Source organism: Tachysurus vachellii, chromosome 3 (assembly GCF_030014155.1).
Source record: "Tachysurus vachellii isolate PV-2020 chromosome 3, HZAU_Pvac_v1, whole genome shotgun sequence".
Classification (NCBI taxonomy): Eukaryota; Metazoa; Chordata; class Actinopteri; order Siluriformes; family Bagridae; genus Tachysurus; species Tachysurus vachellii.
Genome location: NC_083462.1, coordinates 3,834,489 through 3,855,636, shown reverse-complemented (window position 1 = coordinate 3,855,636; position 21,148 = coordinate 3,834,489). Strand labels below are relative to the sequence as shown.

The 21,148-nt window shown below is 38.0% G+C and overlaps 2 protein-coding genes across 4 annotated transcripts in view; both read left to right on the top strand.

The window, feature by feature from the left end:
* LOC132842608 (uncharacterized) overlaps positions 1–21,148 on the top strand; it is a 164,910-nt gene that overhangs the window by 29,182 nt on the left and 114,580 nt on the right. The window lies entirely within an intron of this gene.
* Positions 11,316–18,249, top strand: LOC132842609 (uncharacterized). The gene is made up of 3 exons (XM_060865373.1): positions 11,316–12,208; positions 13,207–13,476; positions 17,984–18,249. Exons 1-2 carry the CDS (start codon positions 11,379–11,381, stop codon positions 13,415–13,417), a joined length of 1,041 nt encoding a protein of 346 aa, XP_060721356.1. The 5' UTR covers positions 11,316–11,378; the 3' UTR covers positions 13,418–13,476; positions 17,984–18,249.

Here is a 21,148-nt window from a genome sequence, read left to right as displayed (position 1 = left end):
TATCTAGCTAATTATCATGATTATTGAGATCCTGAGACAAACACAAATGCAGGTGAAACAGCTTTAATGAAACTAAATTACTAACAAATTGATGGTCAGAAACACAGACACAGGTCAGATGATCAGTAAACAGAACAGAATGATCAAGGCAATAAGAAAGGTAACAAGGTCCAGAAACTAGCTGAAACCAGGAGAGCAGAAACAGTGACCAAAAGACTCGGTACAGACAGGAACAAAGCAGAAACTGTGTGAATCCCTCAGGTGTGTGTGTGTGTGTGTGTGTGTGTGTGTGTGTGTGTGCGTGTGCGTGTGCGTGTGTGTGTGCGTGTGTGAATCTCTATAAGACGTGTAGACCGAGTGCAGGTGTGACTGAGAACAGGTGTGTGATCAGAAGTCAGGTGACTGAATGAGGAAGTGAATGTACAGTGTAGGAAGTGGAGTCTGGTGCAGACATGACTGTAGGCTGTGGTGCATGTTGGGAAGTGGAGTTTGTGGATCTGTTATAACTGACCATTATCATGATGTTGGATAAAAGCAATCATGATGATGGAAGATGAATCTTTGTTTCTCCAAAAATTATTAACAATATAAAGTGTTTGGGTTCATATTTCTAATGTTATTTATTTATTTTTAGTGATTGTTCCCAGAGGAAGAAACACACAGAGTTCTTGATGAATCTCCTCCATCACACTACAGAAATTGACAGACACACAGGGGGAAAATCACTGGAGCTGTTAGCATCAGTGTGTAATCACACATCTTTTCCTTATGGAGAAAACTCTACAGTTTATAACAGTGATTTCCTGCTGGATCTGTTCTCACATGTGAAGCAGTATGAGAGTAAAACACACAGGACTGTCCTTCCAGCATTGCTGCCAGTTTACCAGTCACTTCCTGTTTGGTCCATAAATCTCTCAGAGAGAAAAGTCTCCGACCTCCTAGAAGTGCTGAAACTCCAAACACAGAAGATACCAGTGGAGCTGAGAGACTGTTCAGATGAAGAGAGTAAAGTGAGGAGTTTCCTTCAGTGTCTGCCCTACATCTCACACCTCAGCTTTAAACAGTAAGTTATTACAGATTTCTCAGACTTTCTTTAGTGTTTGTGCTCCACAGCTGATAAAAGAACTCTTTTATTTTTAAGGAAATATATAATAAGGAACTCAATTTTAAATTAATATATGATTTTTTCAGTAGTGAAATCTAAACAATCTTTTAATGATTTTCTTACAAAAACATCCCAGACTTCCAGTGACATTTTAAATGTTTTAATTTTAGTGTAATATAATTTTTGTACATTTGTTTTTCTGATTTAAATCTAAAAATCCTCCAGTCATCTGATCCAGGACACTTTACTGTAGTGCACTAAATATCAGAACTGAATACACTGAAGAACAGGAGACACTTTTTGTGTTATAAAGTTTATAGTAAAGTTTTAGTGAAAATGCCTCATTTATTTATAGAAGTCTGAGGAATCTGTCCTTCCTCTTCATCTACCTTATTTCCTGTTTAAAATTTAAATATTTATTACAAATTTAAATTTTAGTCAAAGGTAACACGAGTAAACACAACATGCAGTTTTTAAATGAAGGTTTTTATTATTAAGAGAAAACAAAATCCAAACCCACATGGCCCTGTGTGAAAGTGTTTGCCCCTAAACCTAATACCTTGCTGGGTCGCCCTTGGCAGCAAGAACTGCAGTCAAGCAATAGTGATAACTTGCAATGAGTCTGTTACAGGGCTGTGGGGGAATTTTGATCCACTCATCTTTGCAGCATTGTTGGATTTCTGCCACATTGGATGGTTTTCGAGCACTTTTATGCCAGATGTAATACTGTAGGACACACACCTTCCAAAAAGTTTAACTTTTGTCTCATCAGTCCACAGAGTATTTTCCCAAAAGTCTTGGGGAACATCAAGATGTTTTCTGGCATCGTGGCCACGCTGTTATAATTCAATCCCTTTTTTTAGTTCAGTGTGTGTGAATATGTTCTATATACTGTATATATAAAGGATATCTTGTGTTTATACATATTAATGCATATAAAGAGAGAGAGGTCATACTGTGGCCACGAATTAAGAATTCATTCCATACTTTTAATAAACACAGGTACATTGTGGCCACGTTGTCCTTCATTTTTATATATTATTATATTGGTCCACATGCTCCATGCATTGCTCCATATTATATAATACTGTACATGGTGCTATAGAATTCACCAGCATCATTCATCAATGTTTAAGTAAATTTTATTTAATTTTACTTACCACTCAAAGCACTACGAGGTTAATGGTGATGATTTCTCCAATGATTAACAGAATTTTATGTGCGGAGTCTAATTTAATCTCTCTAAAGTGTTGGTTTAACACTGATGATCAACTATGTAATTTAACCCCAACACTGAACACCATTTTACTCTAAATGTGTTAAAATAACTGTTTAGGTGTTGAAACCAACTCTGAAATGTCTAACACCAAAATATTAACACTCCAGTTTTTGCTGTGTTGGACTGGGACAGTTAATGTGGCTATAAAACAGCAGGTTGTTTGTAACTCAGGAATCAGATCAATGTGTATTTTAAGTGAAATTATTAGCTATTTTGCACAAGCCCCAGTAAACAGTGTCAGGTGATGCTCCTGTCCATGGCTACAAGAAGAAACTGTTCATTTTTATCTTCCTTGATATGAACAGACTGATAGTCTGATGTTCTCTACACTAGCTGAATATTAGACTTTATTATTAGCCTCATTTATGTGTTTGCTCTGAGCTTTAGGTGAATCTTTTTCACTGTCTGTGAGATTCATCCTCATAACTTATATTTTTTCTTATAAACAGGTTTTATTCAGTATCTGCATACGTCCAGTTTATGGTGAATCTGATCATCGCAGCAGTCGACTGTCAATCAGATAAAGGAGAGAGTTTTACTGAGCTGCTGGTGTCAGTGTGCAGCTACAACACATTCCCTTTTAGACAAGAGGTTCATGGATTCCATGAAAAACAGAGTGAATTCCTGCTGGATCTGTTCTCACAGCTGAAGCAGTATGAGAGTAAAACATACAGGACTGTCCTTCCAGCATTGCTGACAGTTTACCAGTCACTTCCTGTTTGGTCCATAAATCTCTCAGAGAGAAAAGTCTCCGTCCTCCTAGAAGTGCTGAAACTCCAAACACAGAAGAAACCAGTGGAGCTGAGAGACTGTTCAGATGAAGAGAGTGAAGTGAGGAGTTTCCTTCAGTGTCTGCCCTACATCTCACACCTCAGGTTTGATCTGAATGCTGCATCTTCACACACAAACTTCAACACATGTTTATTCTGGGGGTTTTTGTTAGTACACAAAGAGTAAGATGTCTATTGTTGTATATTATTTGTAACTGATTATATTTCAAGTTGAAAATGAATCAAAATGTAATTAATCTCATGTTTTATAGTCGTACAACATATTTAATATAATAAACTTAAAATTGTAAGATCTGATTTGAGATTGAGGGGGCATGGTGTCTTAGTGTTTAGCACGTTCACCTCACACCTCCAGGGTTGGGGGTTCGATTCCCACCTCCGCCTTGTGTGTGTGGAGTTTGCATGTTCTCTCCGTGCCTCGGGGGTTTCCTCCGGGTACTCCGGTTTCCTCCCCCGGTCCAAAGACATGCATGGTAGGTTGATTGGCATCTCTGGAAAATTGTCCAGAGTTCAGGATAATCTTAGCTCTGATTATTAGGAAACTAAATCTTAATTTCTTCTGTTGCTTGCAGTCGAACTTATTTAAGTACATATTTATTTTGTGACTAATACAGTATCAGCTCCAACATGTTATTTATGGACTTTTACAAACAATTACATTACATTAAACACAATAACAGTACATTAAACCTGTCTGTTTTAGATGTGATTCTTGGTTAATTCCACGTTTAAGTAAAGCAGTTGTTGACCACACAGAAGATACAGAGCTGGTGAGAGCTTTCTTTGCTGCTATGGACTTCGTCCTCATTATAGATTGGGTTTTAACTACTCGTGAGTGCAGGGCTGTGAGGAAATTACTCAATCTCTCAGACTCCAGACTCAAACTCACTCTGAAACCACAAGCCATCTCTCTCAGAGGAGCCAGACTTCTCTTCAGACACATCACACACCTACAGAAACTCTGGTACATGTTAATAATCACTTTCTTCATGTTTACACCAGTCTGTGTAACATCATTAAGGTTTAACATGCTTTAGTGAAATTCACTTTGATGACTGAGTTTGTGTGAACGTTTTTCAGCCTGAGTGAGCGTGTGTTAGTGAGGATGATCCGAGCAGTGAGAGCCGGTGGGTCATTCAGGAGCAGTGAGAGCCGGTGGGTCATTCAGGAGCTCTGTCTGGACTTTAACATCATAAACCCAAAGATCTTCAGGTTTCTGAGCAGTTTGTCTTCCCTCCTGAACCTCTGGACTGTTCACTGTGTGAACCTCACTGAGTGCAGGATGGAGGCTCACTCTCTCCTCAGCCTCATGTGTCATCCTGGCCTTTTAAAGATCAGGTCAGTTTCCAGTTTACATCTTTATTATACAGAAATGTCTATATTATTGTTTATAAACTCGTGTCTGTCTGTAGATTATCGAAATCGACTCTCCAGCAGTTTACTGATCTGCTGTATGAAGCTCAGGATGGGGAACTGACTCGCTTTTTCCTTGAGAAGGTGGGAGGAGACCTGACTTCCTGTTCTCTCATCTGGGAGGAGCTTATCTATCTTCTCCAGCAGCGAGTTTGCTGCATTAGTGTGAACATCAGAAAGAACAAAATCACTCATAAACACACCAGAGAGATTCTTCCTCTACTGTCTGAAATTCAGTTTAAACGGTAAGAAGGAAGAAATGTAAAGTGTAACTATAACATCCAGATTCATCTTTTATTATAATAAAACCATTTATTTCATCTTCAGAAGTTACTAAGATACTAAGTTACTAAGATCTGTTTTCCAATTGAGATTATTTTATATGAATATGAATGTTTTGTCATGTAAAGTTTATTTACTTTGTCCATAAGAATGATTTTGACCATTAATACTAATGTACTATTGTGAATACATCGTGATAATCCAGTTGCAGAGACTGGAATTAAGTTCCATTATTATCTATTTTGAAATATTAATTTTATGTTGTATTTAGGCTCATATTCGCAAGTTCTAATTAATACTATTCTGTCCCTTCTGCAAATACGTTGCACCTCGACAGATGGTTAAACGTGATGAGGGTCAAAGGAAAAGTCAAAATTAAGAGTTCTTGTCTGTGATTTACTTTGAAATCTTGAAGCCAGTCATTCTAGTGAAACTAAAATACGAATACACCGTATATAAAGTTAAAAAAAAATATACATATATATATAAAGAAACACATTCCAGCGTTAATATACGAAAGATATAGTAGATTTAATCTTTCTTGAACATACATGTATGTTTTTTTTTAAGAATTTTTAACAAAGATAATATTAAACAAATAAATGAACTTAGACAGTGGCCTCTTTGGCCTGAAATAACAGAATATATCTTTTATCAGAAAGACATCTGCAGCCGCTTCACAGCTGATGTGAAATAAACAGTAAAACAGCTGATAGACAATGAAATAAACCCCAAATTAATAACTACTCAAATGGTCAGAACAAATACAATGTGCCAGAGAATTAATAAAAGGGTGTTTGTAACCTTCACAGATTGAACCCCAGTGTTCTGCTGTCAATCATCAGTGAGATCTATGAGACTGACTCTGCTCACTATGTGTCCAGTCTGTTAAAGTCAACACACAACTGTATTAACCTGAACAATACAGATCTGGACTCATACCACTGTACTGCCCTGTGCTTCACCCTCCAACACTGTACATCTGTCTCTCTGAGCCTGATGTGGACCTCCATACCAGATGGGGGGCTGGTGAAGATTCTACCTCTGTTCAACAGACTTTCTCAGCTCAGGTAACTCAGTGTTCACATGGACAATACCTGGGAAATAAATCTACATGTTTCAGTAATAGAAACTGCAGTAATATTTACTAATACATAAATATTTACAACAGTCAAAATGCTTCTTTTCTTTGCTCTCAGTGTTGACAGGTTTCTGTTGCTCAAGTTACTCCACTGTTGCAGTATCTCTGAGCTCCAACAGGGGGCAGCAGCAGCTGTTTTCTCTGCTCTACAGAACAGACTGGACTTCTCCTGTAGCACTGGTTTGGATCTGAGCACAGAAACACAGGATAAAACTCTGCATCTGAGCACCGAGGACTGCAGAGACATCAGCACTGCCATCCAGAAATCCCAGCAACGTACAGAGCTCATTCTAGAGGACTGTGAGCTGGAGGACACTGGAGTGGACGTGTTCTTACTCATTCTACATACTGTGACGCTACGGTGAGACACACATACAGGACAAAGGACTTTCAGGACTGGGTGGGACAAACTGAAATGTACACTGTGTGTGACTGCATTAAAAGTTTTAACACTGACTGGCCATGGTCTTACTCTCTCTCTTTCTCTCTCTCTCTCTTTCTCTCTCTCTCTCCCTCTCCCCCCCCCCCTCTCTCTTTCTCTCTCCCTCTGTCTCTCTCTCTCTTTTTCACTTTCTCTCTCTGTCTCTCTCGCTGTCTCTCTCTCTCTCTCTCCCTCTCATACTCAGCTGTAGTAAATCTTTGTTGCTCCGGTTCCTGGCTCTTCTCCGTATGGTGAATCAGTCGGACTGTGTGAGGCATGTTATGTCCCTCTCAAAGGCTCTGAATGGAGATATGGACCTCAGCAAGACCCCTCTGGATCTCGGTGCCTGTAGATCGTTAGCATTGTTTCTGGAATTTTCTGAAGGTCTGTCAGAACTGGACCTCAGTCACTGCAAGCTCACTGATCAGGACCTGGAGCTGCTGTTACCACATCTGCATAAAGTGGAGGTCCTGGAGTGAGTATACACTGTGTGTGTGTGTGTGTGTGTGTGTGTGTGTGTGTTATCTGCAGTTACACTGTACTCATTGTATGTATATGTTTGTTCTTCTCCTTAGTCTGAGTCACAATGACATAGACGACTGTTTAGCAGGAAGAATCTACACAGTTGTTTCCACCAGCAGCAACATACAGACAGTTCGGTAGGTTTGTTCATGTTTCTGTGGTGTTTCTACACACACACTGTACACTAGATAGATATGTATATAAATGTGTCCTTTTAATTAAAGTTTAAATATATATTTTTTTGTGTGTTCAGACTCTTCAACAACAGAATTACTGATAAAGAGCCTTTCCAAAAAGACAAGCGCTTTGAGATCTGGTGATGACTGTGGCCTGTTCTCAGTACAAAGCATAAAGAACCATGTATAAACAAGTCAACATGAGAGACACCATTATTCTCTTGTCTTAGTTATTTAATTATTGTGTCCAATGAGTTTGAAGTTTCATGGCATGATGTATGTGTATTTTATCTTCATGTTTGTGTTTGAAATCATGATTTCAAAGTAAAGTAAAGTGTATGAGCCAGAAGATCCATGTCATGCAGACATCAGATATTAATCTGACTCCTTGCTTGGGAACCTCTGATTTAAATCTGATACACATACATCTAACTTCAAGGGTTTTTTTTTTTTCATTTTATCTATGAAAAGTTGTTCCTCAAAGTAAACTTTTCTGTATAATCAATAGTTCAAACTCTTATTTTACTTTTACCGCCAAATGAACACAAGGTGGCAGCATAGAAACAGAAATAAATTGAAACATGCCTTTTGTCACTGTTACAGCAATTTTGAAAGACCTTTTAAACTTAGGTACAAAGCTTAAATACTGTTACTGCCTTTGGATGACTTATGAAAAATAATCTTTGTATCTGTATTTGGATTTGGTTTTAGTTATAGTTTATTTTAATTATAATTTCTGTTTAATATGTTGTCAAGATTTTCTTTTAATAACAGTGAGGGATGATAAAAACTTGTAGAATGATTATAGGGGTTTCTATTTTTAAAGACATTTTTTGAGACCTCAGTAGAGGTGTGTAGAGCACATGCTCCGTGTGGGTGATCGATGGCACCAAACAGCAGAAACAATGAGTTAAATGTGAAGAGCAGAGCAAACGTCTCCACCAGCAACGAATACAGCAGAGACATTGTTGTATTTAGTCCACTGCATCTCCAGCTGCATCTCAAGCTCGGCTCAACTAGCAGACACATTTGACAAATGAAAAAAAAAAGAAATAATACACTTGTATATCTATTCACGTTATTTGTTTATTTAAAAAAATATGGTTATATGCCTAATAAAGGATGTCAAGAAAACAAACAAAATTCCTGTGTGTGTAAGTGTAAAGACTATAATGATGGTGTCATTGTATTGTTGTGTGTTTCTGTTAGAGAGAGAGAGAGAGAGAAAGAGAGAGAGAGAGAGAGAGAGAGAGTGTAAAGGTTATAATGATGATGTGTTTGTCAGGTGAAGGTAACGAGGTCACAGCTTATTCTCCAGCTGTCCTTCCCCTCAATGTGAGTGAGTAAGTGACTAGTGTGTGAGTGTGGACCCGTCTCATTGTAATCTGATAATAACAATGTTTGCTGAAGCAGAATAATATCTCTCTGTCTCTCTCTCTCTCTCTCTCTCTCTCTCTCTTTCTTTCTCTCTCCTTCTGTCTTTCTCTCTCGTGCTTTCTCTCTCTCTTTCTCTCTCCTTCCATTTCTCTCTCCCTCTCTCTCCTTCTCTCCTTCCCTGGTGTTTCATTTACACACCTCTCACCCCCCCCCCTCTATGTCTAATAATTGCTCTATGCTTTCTATTTATTATCCTTACTCAAAGTGGGTATATACTGTACATACACACACACACACACACACACACACACTTACACACTTTCTGAACTTAAACTTCTTGTTTGATGTAACCACAATGTCACACTGAAATGTTTTATGTTTTGGCAGAAAATGCATTACAAAACATTAGAATGTCATATTTGAGACTAATTAAAGATCTAGTTTATCATTCATACTATGGGCACCCTGTCTGTAGAGAAGAGTGTGTCAATGAACAAAATTATTATTATGAATCATTTAACATTTAACATATAGGTGATTCACACTATCTATACACTTTATTTGAAAGTCTTGAAGGTTACTACAGAAAGACAGCATATTAGAATGATCATATAACCTCAATATAACGAAACCTCAATATAAACCTCAGTAACCATCACCGTATCACAGTCATGCAGTTATAGAAACTGAGACGATCACTACTATGGTGTAACTATCAATAGTACACAATACTTTTGCTTTTTTATTCACACTGCAGTCTTCACAGTTAATGTTTTGAAAGTTAATTTAGATTATTTGCAAAGCCACACTTTCTCTGTCAATTAATATTTAGTAATATTTAGTGCTTTGATATACTATAAGCGATAAGTAACACTTATTGAGATTTTAAAGTGTGTTGATCATCTCCTCAGTTTTCGTGCTGGAAAATCAGTCACATTGGAAGAAAGAGATCATCTACATAGGAAGTCGTACTTTTCAGTTCAACTTGGTTTTCTAGTCCTCTGTATTTAAAAAAGTTCTACTGAGCAGAAAACAAGTCAACACATCCGTACATCTCTCTCAAGTATGGAACCCAGAGTCAGAGGATAAACGTCAGTGGTGACTGGTGGTGAACGCAGCACAGAGAGTGAACAAGGTTCTGAAGCTCTATTTTTAGCCGAGGTGTTTCGAACTGACCCGCATGCGCAAACGAACAATAACAATGACGTCACACGCAGCACGCCGTTGCGCTAAAAAGTTGGCGAGGTTATGGAGGAGGTGTTGTATCATCTGGTGCAAGCAAACATATCATGTAATGCTATAATGTGATGTATTCAATGCAAACATTATGAGCTGGTTCACGTAACCACTTTATATAACACTCTTAACACACACGTTACCAGTCACGTTTGTGTCACGTTTTCGCCGGCGCAAAAAAAAAATAAAAAAAAAGGTTTCGCCGGCGCATAATTGTGACGAATGTCGATGTAGATTGACGTAAAAGTCGCATCGAATCCGCCTTGGTTGTTCACACTGCGGCCACATTGGAAAAGATCAGATTTGGGTCTGATTCAGGACCACATATGGAAGTGGCCCAGATCTGATTTAAAAAAATTTTGAGATTTGAGTGTTCACACTACTCCTGAAGAAGTCTGACCTGCTCACTTGACCCCAAAAAAATCTGATTTGGGCCACTTTTACCTGCAGTGTGAACGTGGCCATAGTCATACTCACACCCTCAAGAGAGAAACCCGTAACCTCCAGCGAAAGTGGAGAAAAACTAAATTAGAGGTTTTTAGAATTGCGTATAAGGACAGTAAGTCCAGCTATAGACAGGCTCTAAAAGCTGCTAGGGCTCTGAGCACTTGAGCAAACTCATAGAAAAATAACCAGAACAATCCCAGGTTTTTATTTAGCACAGTGGCTAGATTAACAAAACAAAAAAAAAAAAAAAAAGATTCTTCACTGATAAAATCGAAATTATCAGGAATAAAATAGGTGATGTCCAACATATGAGAGCATCTTGTGACCCAGTGTCACCTAAAGCACTAGACTCACAACTGCAGTGCTTCACAAGCACAGGACAGGAAGAGTTAGATAAACTTATTATTACAGCTAAACCAACAATTTGTTCACTAGACCCTATTCCAACTAAATTACTGAAAGAAGTGTTACATAAAGCTGGTGAGAAAATTTATTGCCAGAAATTTAATTCTATTTATTGCATTGGTTGTGTCCAATTGGTTTCTGTCACTTTTGCTATTAATAAAACAAATCCTCAACACATTTCTAAATTTTTTTAGATGTTGACTATCTACATGTTAAGGGACAAGTTTATGCATGGCTTGCTTTTGTTAAGACTGACTGAAAAATGTCTAATTTGTGCAAACTGATCGTATGTATTTGCTTGTGTTGTCAGATATATGTATGTGTGTATATAGATAGTTTGATAGATAGATAGATAGATAGATAGATAGATAGATAGATAGATAGATAGATAGATACAACTTTATTGTCATTGCATTGTACAGGTACACAGCAATGAAATGCAGTTTGGCATCTACCAGAAGTGCAAAATGTAGGAGGCGTGCAAAAGTGCAGATAAATATATAGCATATTTACAGCAGCAGGTGGTATATATGAAAGCGTATACAGTGAATAAATGTTACAGACTTAGAGAACTGGTTCTAAGATTATGGCATTGAAGAGGAATGTGCAGAGTGAAAGGTTATAAGATTACAAGATTATGGCATTTAAGGAGTTAGCAAGCTGAATAAACAGTCTACTATATATATATATATATATATATACACACATACATATGTTAATGAACCAGAGTTGGTAGACATTGTGATAAACAATCCTGCACTCTTCAGTCTCTGCCACGTCCCTATGTATGCTTTTATGGTGGCAGCCTGTATTTCATACTACACTTCTGAAGAAGCACAGAAACACTTCACAGCTACTGAGCTGTATGTACGAATATTTCGTCACTGTCTACAGAGACACGGAAATAAGAAATTGCTGGATTTAGATGGACACATTAAACACTGCAGAGACATGGTCCTGTCTTTAGCAGAGAGCGCTTTCAATGCCACCAAGTTAAAAACTATCAACCTGGAGTTTGATTATGATGAGAGAGGCATTTCTGGTGCTTTCCTGACGAGTGTCTCTGTTGTGTCACCAGCATGTGCCAAGACATTTTGTACATTTTCTCACAACACAACGCAGGAATTTTTTTCTGCTCTCTGGCTTCTAGAACAATCAGAAACACTTGATGAGGTTCTCCATCTGTGTCAGTATGAAGACAGTGAACACATGAAACACATAATTCCTTTTCTCTGTGGGCTTCAATCACAAACCATCACTGATCATCTGAAGTGTCTCTTTCCATTGAACAAGATCAAGGACAATATTGATGGGTTCTTTGAGAAGGTCTTAAACACTTTCATTGGTGAACAACCTGATGATGAAAACACTGACATTGCCTTCATATGTCAGTGTCTGTATGAATTTCAGTCACCTGAAACCTGCTGCTCATTTCTAGAGAGAATAAACTATCATCTAGATTTGAGTGAGGAACATCTTGACCCTTACACATGCTGTGCTGTGTCCTATGTAATCAGACAATCCACAAACACACAGGTTCATCTTGATTTGGAGAACAGTGCTGTGTCCCTCTCAGGGCTGAAGATAATTCTCCAACATTCATATTATCTAAGGTATTATATATTCATATTGTATGCTTTTTTTGGGTGTAACAATACAGACATTTTGAATGTGATATTATATGGTTGTGCATAAATTTATATTACCTCATTATATTCAATTGACTAAAGCAGTCAGGATTATAAAAGTACAGTAACTGAAATGTAATAACATCTGCTGTGTATCATCCATTCAGTCTCTATGGCATAGAGTCTATGCAGTGTATACTGAAAAAAACTGTACGTTAGATTGGATAAAAAATGGTTAAACATTCACCCTCTGGCAAAACCTTTGCAACTCTGGGCAGGTTTTCGCACAATTGCAAATTTTTCATATATTTGTTTATATTTATATTTTAAATCTTGAAGGTTCCGTGGACGACTTCTACTGTATGAACTGGTCTTTAGTTCTTTCTATAGATTTTCTATTAGATTTAAGTCAGGTGATTGGCTGCGCTATTCTAGTCGCTTTATTATCTTTCTCCAAAACCAATTGAGAGTTTCCTTGGATGTGTGTTTGGGATCATTGCCTTGCTGAAATGCCCACATTTCTGGATTTTGCTTCAACAGTGCTCACTGGAGCATTCAGAAGTTTAGAAATCCCTCTGTAATCAATGTCATCAGTATTTTTTGCAAAGGTCTTGAAAGAGCTCTTTGCTTTTAACCATCATGAGCTGTTTCTTCTGTGACACTTTGGTAATAAGTTGAGACTGAACCATCTGATATTACTTTCCACTGACAAGGGGCAGGATTATTTTCTAGGTACTGACAGATCTCAGCTGGTGGCTTTTTATGGCTTTTTGCACATCCCTTTCTTCATATGTTCAACATTTCCCCTGTGTCATTCCATTTTATTACACATAATTTAATTTAAATAATGTAATTATGGGTTACCTGGGTTGTCTTACATCTTTAGAAATATATTTACTGAGAAAAATGGTGATGTGGTCAATACTTATTTTACCTGCTGTTTTTATATATATTATGATTGTGGTTTTTTTCCCTGTTTTTAGGGATTTCTCAACAACACTAAGTCATATCTGGACAATTGCCTTGAAGTGTGAAGAACTTAATTATCTGATAAATCTGCTACAGTTATGTAGGAATGAGATTCACATCCCAATGAGCAGTCATAGAGATGTGCTTGAGCAAGCTACAAAATTTATAACCCGATATGCAGAACAACCAAATCTCCATCTGCACTGTGATAAAGACCCACAATAGCTCACAGATCTTCTCTTAATCACAGTGTTCTCATGGCTGCCACACATCAGCTCTCTCAAGTGAGTAACTCATGAAAAAAGATCTCTGCTAAACTTTATGTCCCAAATGCATGTGTCAAATAAATGTATTTTAACAAAAAAACATCACTGATTATAAAAATTAAATTGTTAAACAACTCATTGATTAGTTTTACATCATGAGGAGCCTTTGCTGTACAAGTCCCTGTATATGAGACTTTACTATAGAACAAATGATGTTCTATAACAAGCACATTTAATATTAATCCATTCAATCTCAATGAGAACCATAACATAACCTGATTCAATGTAGTGTCCAATAAGTGCCGAGATAAATTGAATATTATCCTCTACTGGTCAGAAGCAAATTCTGGAACAGTTAAACACATACATTTAGTTAGAATGTGTTAAGTTTTGTAGTGTTTTATTCTTCAGTTTTACCAGTACCAGTGTTACCAGTATAACCCTAACCCTCTCTACCCTACTTAAACTCAAATTGACCTGAACTGACTCTGAACACAGATGTTTTTCCACAAACTAGAGGCCAATCTACCAGTAATCTGATCTAAACTCCACTCTCAGTCTTAAACAGTGATGAAAGATAGTCTCTGGAACTGTCAGTCTGCTGTGAACTTGCACTTTTTAAGAAACTGGCAGGGGTTTTGGTTGCAGGTTTGAAACTGCTTCACAACTCTTCCCTGTCTCATCATTTCATCCTTCAAATTTCACACAGTTTCCTCTCTGATCAACCTTCACATCATTGTCATCTTCCAACCCCCTGGTCCCCTAGGTGACTTTCATGAAGATGTTGAGGATGTTGAAAATAGATACCCCTCTCACTGTCCTTTGAGACTTCAACATCCTCTACAACAATCTCCAGTCCTCTTGCGTTCTCCATTTTACATTTTTTCTCCCTGACATTTAACAGCTGCAGTCCTAAACACAAGACTGGAAATGTACTGGACCTGATCTTCATTTGCCACATACAGACATCAGTGCTACCCCACTACACATCTTAGATTGTCACTTGGGATCCATCTCCATCACTCTCCTTATCTACTTTACAACTATCTAGGAGGGTGCTTTTCACTTCCACTCTGTCATTTGTAGCTTTCTGCAACCTAACCTCCCTTCCAGACCCTTTTTCTCTCCACAGACTATTTTCCTTTATCCATGTGTAGCAGAGGGGAAATGGGAAAGAGTGTAACTCTTCTATATTAAAGATTTATAAAACACCACAAAAGGCCCATAGGGGCACAACATTCGACTACGCCACCCCTGAATTTATGAGGGGAACAGTCCCAAAAGGACGCAGGTTCGTTACCTAATAATGAGCAGGAGACGAGGGCACAAGAATAACACAATAATCCTTTATTTTTACAGTTTATGCAGAATTAAGATTCTCAAAAAGAATGTAAAATCTTCAGTCACTTATAATACAAAATCAAATACACAGAACATGAGACAACATATACTTTAAATGACCAGGCCTTTCAAGAGCAAGAGGAGATAACACATGACCCAGCTACAAACACAGTGTCAAACCACACACACACACACACACACACACACACACACACACACGTGGAAGGAACAAATCAACACACAGCACACAGTGTAAAAGCCACGCTCAAAAAGGTACAGCAATTATCTCCTCCCCCTCAAAGACGACCCACCCAACACAAGTATATCAAAAGTAAACCCACAAAACAAAAAGAATTAAATACAAAAACACAAATCAACATTCCAAAACAAAAACAGTAATTCCTCTCAATTTAAATTAAATATACTCACAAAATAAATCAAACAAAATAACAAAACTAATCACTAATGAAACCAAATAGCCCAGATTCAAAGTAGGCAAAAGACCTACTTGTTGACAGAATGAGATGGTGTCGGTTAACGATAGTTAGTACATGCAGATTTACTAGATTTACTATCACTAATACGGATGTTGGTACATGCAGATTGAATAGTGCATACTTCAATTCTAACAGGACCAAGGGAGAACTAATGGTGATATTAAATCACATACATCAAAGAAAACAAACAAAATACACAGAGAGGAGTACCAAGACAAGTTACAACATCAAATTATAAAAAAAACAAAACTAAGACATCGACTAAGTGACTCGCCGTTAAATGCCTCAGCAGAGGGAAGAGTTAACGTAAAACAAAACAAAGCTACCGACTGAAATACCGGTACACGGAGTGAAGCCCCGTGCAAAACAGCAGCGCAGTCATACCCATGGACTTAACCCTCTCATCCCTCAGAAAGTGGTCGGACAACCAGATCAACCTGTTGAGCATATAACAGTATATTTAAAAAAAATAAATAAATAAACCGCTGCAAACAGGGACCAAAATAATACGTACCAGCGATTAGCAGTTGTAACTCTCACAAAACGCAATCATCTTCACTAGATTGAATTTTCTTGTTCACAAACTGGACGCCAACCCACACTGAAATTGTGCCACACGTAAATTTCAGTACACCAGTTTGTATAAAACAACAATACACATGTACCTGAGATAGCAGACAGCCCACGCCAACAACAGTGGAACAATATTGTCCTATGGTGTTAAACAAAACACATGAATAGGCACGCATATAAAGTTTGTCGGACAGGTTACCACGCTGTTACACACAGATACCTGGAGAAAACCATGAATTGGGTCCCACAAGAGGGCAGTGCCAAAAATGCCGCATAGCCAGGTAACCCGAAACCTGCCTTTATATAAATTATTCACTTATCACGTGACCCAACAAGCAATTAATCTCACTCACTCTGCTACACATGAAACTCTTTCTTCCAAACCCAGGAAGAGTTCCTGCCCTGTTTCTTGGCTGTCAGAAATGTTGTGCAGCAACTGCAGAGAATTAGCTGTACAGCAGAAAGACAGTGGTATAAATCACTCTACACACATCTCTCTTACCATCACTCACTGTCCAATTTCTCATCTGACAAGTGACTTCTGCTAAAACTTTGTCTTGCAACCCTACATTTTGCCCACTGGATGAATTTCCTTCTACAGTGCTTCAGATCATCTCACAAGAGCTCCTGCCCATCATCACTATTATCATTAATAGCTCCATAACATTTGGGAATGTACCGACAGCATTATTGCATACCTGCAGACTCTCTACTACTGTCAAACAAGGCTGAGTAGGTTGTCCTCTTCTGTCCTCTATACTTGATCACTTGGTGACTTTTCATACCACAGCTATGCAGATGATACTCAACTCAGTCAATGCTAAGCTCCCGTTAATGGCATCCTGTAGCCATCCCCATTAAATTTGTTGGTACATTGGTGCTTTCCTATGAAGCCAAAACCAGTCCAGCATTCTTCTAGCTTAAAACTCTTATAACACTCCACACTGCTCTATGCCCCCTCATATTTTTTTTATCCCTGCTTGACTGGTCCCACCATTCTGCAGCATACATCAAGACTTCCTTTTGATATCTGAACAACTGGCAGTCTTTGAACACATTACATTACATTTCCAGACTTTAACAGACATCCTTATTCAGAGTAAATTACATTTTATCTAATTCTTTACAACCGAGCAATTGAGAGTTAAGGGCATTGCTCAGGGGCGCAGCAGTGGCAGGCTAGTGGATGTGGGAATCAAACTCACAATCTTCTGTTATAACTTTTTATTTTATTTATTTATTTATTTTTTATTTATTAAAATCTAATTTCTATGTGCTTTTCTTGATAAACTGCCTCCCCAACATAGTCTTTAGACTGAGGGTATTATTGGTCTCTGACCAAGTTAACCAGTACACATTATGCATTGTATGTATATAGTGATTGAGACTAAAAAGCATTTCAAGTTGCTCTAGATTAGGGAGTCTAGCAAATACCAATGAATGAGATACTAAAATAGATCCAGTGTAGTGGGGATGACAGCTCTTAATGTGTTTAGTACATAATGATCATACGTAAATCTGATGGTGTCTGGTCCTGTAGTTATTGAGGCAGATCATCAACTATTTAGCACATGGATGATGCTAGTCTTTCACAAAGGTGCTTAGCACATTCCCTGAGCTCCTGGTCAGGTAGGTTGTCAAGACCAGCAGCTTCGCTTTATTTAAGTTTGGATAAAGTTTTCATTACATCCACTGCAGATGGAAAGAGTATTTACTATGTGTCATTATTCTGTGGTCTTTTCTGTTGACACCATTTTCTGTGCTTCAGACCAGGCTTAGAAATATATTTGTGTTTTGGCGTGAGGCATCACAATCACAGCCATGGAGTATTTTAGTCTGTGATGACCTGGATACTTTTTCCTATATGCTGTGTGACCTCTGGGATTTAGTAGGGCCTGTGCCCCTCTGTTATACTGGTATATGCTGAGTCATTAAATCTGAGTGCAGTGTATTGGGTTTTCAGTACAAACCTTAGACCAGGTTCTCAAAATTGTTTTAGCACCATTCATAACCTAGTTATATACACATGGGGTTTATGACATTTTTAGTTATTCTTCATCACAGTACTGAGAAAGCTGTTTGCAATTATGTATTAAAATGTTTTTTCCCCACAGTTTTACTTCTACACAGGGAGAATCAAAGGAAAATTGTCAACAGAAATGTATGCCATTTAAACTGGATTTGTGTTTACAAGCATTTCTGTACCAAAGAGAAGAAAACATCTGGAAAACAGTGGAGAAAATAATGTCAAATATTTGTAAAGAACAAAGTGAATTCCTGCTGGATCTGTTCTCACATGTGAAGCAGTATGAGAGTAAAACACACAGGACTGTCCTTCCAGCATTGCTGACAGTTTACCAGTCACTTCCTGTTTGGTCCATAAATCTCTCAGAGAGAAAAGTCTCGGTCCTCCTAGAAGTGCTGAAACTCCAAACACAGAAGATACCAGTGAAGCTGAGAGACTGTTCAGATGAAGAGAGTGAAGTGAGGAGTTTCCTTCAGTGTCTGCCCTACATCTCACACCTCAGCTTTAATGTGTAAGTTATTACAGATTTCTCAGACTTTCTTTAGGGTTTGTGCTCCACAGCTGATAAAAGAACTCTTTTATTTTTAAGGAAATATTTCTGCAAATAAATGCGACTCATCCTGAACTCAATTTTAAATTATTATATGATTTTATCAGCACTGGTCAGCCTGGTGGACCTGGGATTTGAACTCACAACCTACGACTCAGTAGTCCAACACCTTAACCACTAGACCTCCACATCCCACATGACTGTAGTCCAGGGCTGAGGGGGAAATGTTGGGACCTAAATTAATCAAAAACTGTGAAACATATTAAATTTTCTGTCCCAGTGAGTGGAATATTTTTGAATAAATATTGTAGCTCATCCAAATTAAGTACTTTCTTTAAACAGGTGCTTTGATTTGCTCAGTGTTACATTGATCATATTTGACTTGTGTTTATTGGTTTAAGTTGTGAAAATGGGAGAGTTACAAACACACAGGTTCAGTCATGTGGCCTTTTTATTCTTTATAGTTACAAACAAAAACATAAGATTTTATTAGATATAACTCCTTTTAATATTATCTAGCTAATTATCATGATGATTGAGATCCTGAGACAAACACAAATGCAGGTGAAACAGCTTTAATGAAACTAAATTACTAACAAATTGATGGTCAGAAACACAGACACAGGTCAGATGATCAGTAAACAGAACACACTGATCAAGGCAATAAGAAAGGGAACAAGGTCCAGAAACTAGCTGAAACCATCTTTGCAAGCCTTTTGGATGTTGGAGATATTTTTGTTTGTTTTGATCTCTCATTGGATATACTTTGTACCACTTTAATCATCTTGCCTGCTAATCATTTCTAAGCCATTGGAGCATCCTTGTTTATTCATGTTTGCCACCTTGCCTGCCTGCCTGCCTGCCTGCCTGCCTATCTGCTATCCTACCCGCCTGCCTACCATCCATCCATATCACCCCTTCGAAGGTACAATTTATTTGAATACTTGTCAAAGGACCGACTAACATCAAGCACATTTGAAATATGACAACAAAGGTAAAGAACTTTGCTATTATTCACACTGGACTTATTTGAAGTGTTTGGAAATCATGGAATACCTTGTTGACTGCAATTGAAGCATAATGTTTGAGTGAAAACTTGGAATTGAAGAAGTTTGGCCTTTTTTGGAACTTTGAGAGAGCCAAAGCTTTGAAGTTGATTCACCATTAGAGTACCCTATTGTTGAATTTTGAATTTGTTATTGAAGTTGAAGTTGTTATTGGAATTGGAACAGATTAGACTTCATAGATTTGAAGAATATTTAATCCTTTGTTAAATAAACTTAAAATATGGCTGATGACAAATTTAATGTGCTTTGTGCAACGCGCAAAGGTAAACTTCGGGTGTGTACACGTAGAATGAATGAACTAAAGGAATTAATGAAGAGTGGAGATATTGAAACTGTTAACACAGGCCTTGAACAGTTAAATGTGGCATTAAATGATTTTAAAGATGCTCACCTGTCTCTACAAGTGCTACTTAATGAAGAAAGGAAAAGTGACAATAATGAGTGGTACGAACCAAAGATGCAAACGTTTGAAATATTTCTAAAGGAGGTAGACACATGGAAAGGTGATCAAAGTGAATCACAGCCAGTGTTTTCCCCTTTGGACAGTATATTTAATGTGTCGGCCAGTAGAATAGGACCTCCACGTTCTGGTAGCCATGCTTCCAAATCTTCATCAGTGTCTTCTGCTCATCTAAAGGCTGAAGCCGAAAAAGCAGCCCTGCTGCGACACAGCCAATCACTTCAGGAAAAACATGCCCTGGAAAGACAAAGAATTGAAGTGCAAAATGCAATAGAAAGAGTTGATCTTGAAACAGAATTGGCTGCAGCTGATGCCAAAATACAGGTGTTACAGAATATCGACACTCAATTAATGAGTTCTAAACTCACATCAACAGAATCTTCAGACTCAGCAGGAGATAGCATGAATGCATATCTGGAAAGCGGGTATGAAAGAGTTAAGGGAGGTCTTCCATCAGAACCATCACCTGTCGAATATGCTCAAATTTCTGGCATTCCCAAAACACCACTGCAAGGAGCCTTAACACAAGACACACGGCCACAGAGGACTGAGAGGCGAGTTCAAACAATGCAGCTGACACAAAACAGTCAAGATGCCGAAGGCACTTCCCTACCACTTGCACCTTCAACCTCAGGCAACATTAGCATGAGTGCTATTGCTGATCTTATTTTGCAGCAGCAAAGGGTGAATTCACTGCCAACTAAAGATCTGCGTGTTTTCAATGGAGAACCTCTCAGTTTTAGACCATTCATGCAAGCATTTGAACACCGCATTGAAAATAACACCAGCAGCAGCCAAGACAGGCTTTACTACCTTGAACAATTCACCTCTGGCCAGCCAAAGGAGTTGGTTAGAAGTTGCCTTCATATGGGTGCAGACAGGGGGTATGTGGAGGCAAAGAGGTTACTGGAACTTAAATTTGGAGATGAGTTCAAGATTACAAGTGCTTACATAGACAAAGCCTTAAACTGGAATAGCATCCCATCAGACAATGGTGAGGCTGTACAGAGTTACACTCTTTTTCTTTGTGGCTGTTGTAATTTAATGTGTACTTTGAGGTACATTGATGAAATTTGCCATCAAATATGAGGCTTCTTATCTCCAAGGTACCATACAAGATTAGAGAAAAATGGAGAACACACGCTTATGATATAAAAGAAAAATCAGGAGCAAAGG